The sequence below is a fragment of the Hemitrygon akajei genome, chromosome 4 (assembly GCF_048418815.1).
Source record: "Hemitrygon akajei chromosome 4, sHemAka1.3, whole genome shotgun sequence".
Taxonomy (NCBI): Eukaryota; Metazoa; Chordata; class Chondrichthyes; order Myliobatiformes; family Dasyatidae; genus Hemitrygon; species Hemitrygon akajei.
This window is the reverse complement of record NC_133127.1, coordinates 155723606-155731295: the sequence shown is the minus strand read 5'-3', so window position 1 is coordinate 155731295 and position 7690 is coordinate 155723606. Positions and strand designations below refer to the sequence as shown.

Genomic DNA, 7690 nt, shown 5'->3' with positions numbered 1-7690 from the left:
TATTTAAGAAGGGTGGGAGTCAGCAGAAAGGAAACTTATAGACCTGTAAACCTGACATCAGTGGTTGGGAAGATGTTGGAATTGATTGTTAGGGATGAGATTATGGAGTACCTGGAGGCACGTGACAAGATAGGCCAAAGCCAGCATGGTTTCCTGAAAGGAAAATCTGCCTGACAAGCCTATTGCAATTTTTTGAGGAAATTACAAGCAAGGTAGACAAAGGAGATGCAGTAGACGTGGTGTACTTGGATTTTCAGAAGGCCTTTGACAAGGTGCCACACATGAGGCTGCTTAGCAAGATAAGAGCCCATGGAATTACAGGGGAGTTACTAGCATAGGTGGAGCTTTGACTGATTGGCAGAAAACAGAGTGTGGGAATAAAGGGATCCTATTCTGGTTGGCTGCCAGTTACCAGTGGAGTTCCACAGGGGTCGGTGTTGGGACCGCTACTTTTTATGAAGTATGTCAGTGATTTGGACTATAGGATTAATGGATTCGTGGCTAAGTTTGCCGATGATACAAATATAGGTGGAGGAGCAGGTAGTGTTGAGGAAACAGAGAGCGTGCAGAGAAACTTAGATAGTTTAGGGGAATGGGCAAAGAAGTGGCAAATGAAATACAATGTTGGGAAGTGTATGGTCATGCACTTTGGTGGAAGAAATAAATGGGCAGAGTATTATTTAGATGGGGAGAGAATTCAAAATGTAGAGATGCAAAGGGACTTGGGAGTCCTTGTGCAGGATACCCTAAAGGTTAATCTCCAAGTTGAGTCGGTGGTGAAGAAAGCGAATGCAATGTTGGCATTCATTTCTAGAGGTATAGAATACAAGAGCAGGGATGTGATGTTGAGGCTCTATAAGGCACTCATGAGACCACACTTGGAGTATTGTGTGCAGTTTTGGGCTCCTTATTTTAGAAGGGATATACTGACATTAGAAAGGGTTCAGAGAAGATTCATGAGAATGATTCCAGAAATGAGAGGGTTACCGTATGAGGAACGTCTGGCAGCTCTTGGGTTGTATTCCCTGGAGCTCAGAATGGAGAATTACTTTAGTGGTAGAGGGTGGTAAATCTGTGGAATTTGTTGCCACGAGCGAGTGTGGAGGCCAAGTCGTTGGGTGTATTTAAGGCAGCGATAGATAGGTTCTTGATTAGCGAGGGCATCAAAGGGTATGGGGAGTGGGGATGACTGGAAGAATTGGATCAGCCCATGATTGAATGATGGAGCAGACTCGATGGGCCAAATGGCCTACTTCTGCTCCTATATCTTATGGTCTTATTTAAACCGGTGTTTCCCAGCATTTTTCAGCCCAACACCCCCGAAGCACTTTCGTACTTGCCAACGCCTCTCTTCAGCACAATATACTTTCCAGCACCCCCATAGTGTAAAAGTATGTCTACCATATGCTAACTTGAGAAAAATGATTCTGCTTCAAATTTTTCTGTCTTTAACCACCTGTGTGCTCTACAGTAGCCTCAGTATCAATGTGATCCTTGAGCTTGATGGTTTTTAGAAACGTGGAAAACCTATAGCACAATAAAGGCCCTTCAGCCCACAATGCTGTGCCGAACATGTACTTACTTTAGAAATTACCTCTATTTTTCTAAGCTCTATGTACCTATCCAGGAGTTTCTTAAAAGACCCTATCGTATCCACCTCCACCACCATTGCTGGCAGTCTATTTCATGCACTCACTACTCTCTGCATAAAAAAACTTACCCCTGACATCTCCTCTGTACCCACTTCCAAGCATCTTAAAACTGTGCCCTCATATTAGCCATAGCTTTTAGCAAGAGTTGAAAGATCTGGTTCAAGTTATGATAGGAAAAGCCAAGTCGCTACGTGTAGCAATGTCTAAGCAGTTTCTGTCTTTTTGTGAATATGTGGTTCACTGCACTGAAGCCTCTTTCAACAAGGTAGGAGGATGGAAATACAATGAAGAGCAGTTTGGTTCTTCTCTAAAGATCAGGAAATTTTATGACAGTATAGCCACATACCACTAAAATAGACATTTTTAAAAATAATTTTGCTGCTTTATCATTCTGAATTTTGACAATTTCTTCTTGCAAACTCTCTTCCTGTTCTTCCACCTTGCAAAAGAGATGGTATAATTACCCAGTCCAGAACTTCCATACCGTTCAAATTCTTGAATCAATTCTGAAAATCCTTCTACAGTGACTACAGGTATAAGCAGTACTCTTGCAAATCACCATCTGTGAAAGAGAGTGCCATACTTTTCATGCAAGGAAATTGTGAGAACATTCCTCTCCCGATGTTTGCCTATAAATTTCCAATTTTCTGATAAAAGTAGACACAGCCCTTTTTGCCTGGATTAAATTTAAATTTAAACTCACTCTGCTGCAGTTTCATGTTTAGAATGTTCATTTTGTCATACAGATCAGCTAGGTGTGCCACATCTCCATGTAGAAGTTCAGTCTTGTTTCCCAAGCTCTTGTCGACTTTGAGCAAAAATTCAACGAGTGTCAAAAAGATCAAAGGAATAGTTTAAGCAGTAGCCTTTTGACAGCCAACCCATTTCAGTGTGAAGAAGCGTTCAAATTCTTCATCGTTATCTTGGTATAATTGGTGAAATATTCTTCTATTTAATAGATGAGATGTTGATGAATTACACAATGGATTGTAAACAGACTTGGAATTTCTTTTTTCATATATGCCACTAAACATGGTGACCTGTCATGTATGGTGCTCCATCTGTTACACAAGAAATCATGTTGCTAATCGGAATACTTTTATCCTCAATAGACATTTTGAGCTCATCATAGATTGATTCTCCATTGATATTTGTTTTTTAACTTTTTACAAAAGAGAATCTCTATTTCCATTTTTGATAAACTGTGCATATGCCATTAGTAATACATTGTCTCACACAGTAGACTCTTCGTTGTATCCCAGATTGTTTTTTTTATAGCTCTGTGAATAGTGATTCACAATGTGTTCACTCATTTCATCAAATCGACGAGCTACAGAGGTTTTACTCAGATTAATTGATTTTAAAATACTGGTATCCATTTTGAGAATGGTGGTGACCACTTCTGATATAGCAATAATTATTAATCTTTCACCAATTGTATGAGATGTCCATACTTTGCTATCAATTTGGAAATGTTATAAGAAGCAATGAGTCCTCTATCAAGGTCATTTTTAGTTATCTTGGCAAATAACTTGAGTGTGCAATGCTTTTCAAATGCATCTTTCATCTTCTGGAACTGAGTAATTTCATAAGTAGCTTTTTTAAGGCGTCCTTTACAGAAGTGTTCATACAATCTTGATGGTTTCATGGCTTCATTAGTACAATATTACAAATAAGACATGGGGTGTCGCTGATCTGATGGGAATGGAATAAAACCATTCTGCAGGTATGTAACATTGTATTGACACACTTTCCGCAGTTTCTTTTGCATAGCAGGATTAGAATTAAAGGCTTCACCGCCCTCAAACTCAGAGATCATGCCATAGTTACTTATCCATCATTAGTGGGGCTAAATTAAAATAAAAAAATTAACAAACTGGGAATGCCTGTCAGATGTTGACGACAGCAGCAAGTTGGCACGGTCGTTCAGGTCTTGTGCCTCAAGTTAGGGTGCTGCAAAACCACCTCCCCCCCCCCAACAGAATCTTAAATGCCCCCCGACAAGTATTTAAGCTATGCTCCAAACTTCAACCTGCTGTGAGATGTGTAAATGACTTTAACTTGGTGGTTCTTCCTAATAAGTACAGCTCACTTCAAACCTTAGCACATCGTAGTGCAACTATAGATTTTTGAATTTTGAAGAAATGTGCGAAGGATTTGCCTGGAAAGCAGCATGAATTGAATATGGTGAACTAAGCAGCATTACGTAAAGCTTTTGCTGGATGTTGCCTGACCAGAATTTTCTCCCTTTATCAAAGTTTACAACATAAACAGAGACCACTGTATCTAGTGATTCTGAGCTATCTGAATGGAGCAATATTTTTTAAATTTAAAGAGCCAGTTAATAATTATAAAGCTACAGGTCAATCTTCCAATTTTGATCTTAATAGTTACATTTATTATCAAAAATGCACAAAGTGGTAGTATATTTTTTACAGTAAACAAATTGTCACATCTCTTCAATCCTAAATATTTAATATCTAGGATTGAATTATTGGATAATTACACAATAGTGGTAATCGAGAACAATAATATCAATTACAGAGTTTAGTCAATCTTTAAATATACATGAACCCATAAGATGTTATATACCATTACAAAAATTACAAATATGAAATATCAAACATATTTACATTTATAATTAATTACAAATACAATAAATACTACATTTTAAGCAAATAAAGGAAATAGCTATTTTAATATTGACTAATTTAGTTTGTTTTCTATTTGGAGATTGCATTCATCACTCTGGTAACAAATCATCTCCCAGTTCTTCATCTGCAAATTCATCTTCTTCAATGCGTTTACGAGCTGCAGTTTTGGGCCGTTCAATTTGTGGGCCAAGTGGATCCACGTACGATGCATCTATAATTACAGAAAGCAACTGAAGGTTATGGGAGTCATGTCAGTTCTACAGACAAATAGAATATTGGTGTTTGTAATTTGACCTTTTGTCAAATTAGTAGCGAAGTGGCAAGTTGTTTGGAATCTGTGAGAGAGATCAAGTTGTATAGTCATGGGAGATTGGGGGGAGGGGTGGAAGAGAGAATTGAACTGATTGGATTATTTTACTTGGAGCAATCAAGGATAAGTCGAGGACAGAAGTACATTTGAGTATATGCAGAACATTTGAAGTTGATGGTAGGTGATCTTGGGGCTTTTAGTTCTACAATTCGATCGGGTCACTGCTGACTTCGCTTTGCTGTCTGATCAGCTCATTGCTCAACTCCCATTATGTCCATAAATTACTGATGTCAACACTGAATATAGAACTGAGCATCTACAGAGGTAAAGAATCCTTTAATGAAATTTCTCTGTCATGAATAACCAACCCTTTAATAATTATTGAGCCCTGGCCCCAGTTGTGGAGAACTGAAGTAAGTAGCCTCTTGTCATCTAAATTATCCATTCTTTCAATTCTTTCAGAATACTTTATAACGGTCTTAAAAATCAGATTGTCTCCTACTCTTATAAGCTTAATGGGTACAAGCCATTAAGTTTATAATGGCTTGTCTTATTTAATCTCTCACAGAGGCAGCTCAGGTGTCTGGCGAATCTACACTGCTTACTCAAGTATATCCTTCCTTAAGTGCAGAAGTTAAAATGAGAGGCATATATAGGTTAAATAGTCAAACATTTTCCCCCATTGTAGGGGTAACAAAAGCAAGGGGGTATCATTTTAAGAGAAAGTGGGTGCTTCATGGGGAATCTGTGGAAAAAGATTTTTAAAATGTAAGTTGATTGATAACTGGATTGCATGCCAGAGGAAGTAGTGGAATCAGATACAGGTTAGCATAAATGTGGTAAGGCTCATTTCTATGCTGTGCAACGAAACTCTAAATACCAAATTCAGCAAAGATCAAGATTATGATTTCTGTAGGTATGCTATTCAGTGGGTGAAGAAATTTTGCCTGATCTCAGTTCTAAGTGCCATATCCTGAGGTACTGGACTCTCAAGCTATTACTACTATTCTCCCTAATTTATTTTGTCTAGCACTGTTAAGAGTTATGCAGCTTCTAACAACTATTTTTTGCACTGTTTACATGTCTTGTGGATGGAATATATCTGACCCAGTCCAACTATTTCTTTCAACTGGTCAATCCATGCTGCTTCATCAGTGACTGTGGCATCTCAGGAGGTGGATGAAGAATTATTTTTACTACATAATATCTTACCAAAGACCTACACAATCTCAAAAACTTACTTTTATATTGTAGCTTCTTTGTGATAATGGCAAATATACAATGTGATTCCCTCCTTGATTACATGTTATAACTTCATATTTAATTTCTGCAGCTCATGATCCAGCACAAATCCTCAGTACACCAACAGGGGGCAGCAGGAGAAATTGGGTCAATTAGGCCTAAATATTCTGCCAATATTCATGCTAACATTCTTTTCCAAATACACTATTCCATTTACCCATATGACTGTATCCAATTTTTTACCTACTTAAGGTAAGATTTACTGATCTTAAATTATTCTAATTCCACCATTTCCTGGCCATGCAGACCATATATCAATCAAAATGTATTTTTTTAAAAATTGCTCCTCAGATCCCCCATAAAACTCTCTCCTCCCGCCTCTTGTTTTTGATACTCCCTACATGGGGAAAGTTGTTGAATAGCTAACCTGTGCATGCCTCTCATAATCTTATATTAACATGGGAGGGAGATTGAAAATCTGGCTGAGTGGTGCCACCTCAATGACCTCTCTCTATGTCAGCAAGATCAAGGAGATGATTATTGACTGCAAGAGGAGGAAAGTGAACATCCATGAGTCACTGCTCATCGGAGGAATCAGAGGTGGAGAGGGTCATTGGGTGCCATCAGGAAGGCGGTACAGGGGCCTCAGGACCCACACCACCAGGTTCAGGAACAGTTAATATCCCTCAACCATCAAACTCTTGAACCAGAAGGGTAACTTCATTCACCCCAACACTGAACTGTTCCCACAACCTATGGACTCACTTCTGAGGACTTTTCATCTCATGTTCACGATAGTTGTTATTATTCATTCTTTTTGTTTTTGCGCATTGATTATTTGAGCTGTTGGATGTGGTTTTTCATTGATTCTATTGTGGTTGCCACAAGAAAATGAATCTCAGGGTTTTATGGTGACGGATGTTCTTTGAGCTTTGGTACTCTTCTATCTGATCTTCTATTAGATCACCCCTCAGCCACCTGAACTCTACTGAAAACAGCACAAATTTGTATTTTTCAAAATGTTTACTTCAGACTTTCCTGCATATTTTTTCCCAATAAGATGGAGGACTTTGGTTATAGGGAGAGATTGATTAGCTCAGCCTATTCAATTTCTCCCTATAACCAACGTCCTCAAATCTAGGCGATGTCCAGGTGATTGTCCTCTGCATTCTCTCCAGTACAATTCAATCTTTCTGATAATTTGTAGTGTTGTGTTGTAAAGTTGCAACACAACATCCTAACTTATCTATTTTTTGTCCTGATTAAGAAGGCAGGCTTGCCATATGCTGTTTTTTCTCCACCCTACCTAGCTCTACTTTCTGAGAACAATGGACTTGGACCCCTAGATCTCTCCATCAACATTCTTTACTCTCCTATCATTTACTATATATCTACTCCCATTTGACTTATCAAAATACATCATTTGTAAGAATTAATCTCCATCCAGCTTTCCAACGGATCTATATTCTGCTGTAGCCTTAGACAGCCTTCCTCAGCACTAATTTTAGAGTCATCCAGAAACTTAAACTTTTACATTCACAAATTTCAAAATTCCAGGCAGTGATGACTGTGATGCAGCTTAGTCAGACTTCCCATCAGAAAAATACTCATCCACCACTGCCTCCAATAACTTTTACAATTTTTGTTTCAGTTAAGCAGCATAAACTTGTGGACCAGCTTACCATACATGTTTGCGTTATTAAATGTATATGAATGGAAGATGGATATAATTCTTAATGCTAGAGATTACTGGAATGGATTATAAGCCATGATTGCGTTGAAAGATGGAGCAGGACCTACTCGTACTTTCTGTGCTTCACTGCTTGTTTCAG

The 7690-nt window shown here is 38.4% G+C and overlaps 1 protein-coding gene across 3 annotated transcripts in view; it reads right to left on the bottom strand.

Moving 5' to 3' along the window:
* Positions 1 to 4014: 4014 nt before the first annotated feature.
* Positions 4015 to 7690, bottom strand: part of ift88 (intraflagellar transport 88 homolog) — an 86915-nt gene continuing 83239 nt past the window's right edge. For all 3 annotated transcript variants that reach the window (XM_073043694.1, XM_073043692.1, XM_073043695.1), the window contains one exon: positions 4015 to 4517. In XM_073043694.1, the coding sequence (XP_072899795.1) occupies positions 4396 to 4517 (122 nt within the window). In that variant the 3' untranslated portion in view covers positions 4015 to 4395. The remainder of the gene's footprint in view (positions 4518 to 7690) is intronic.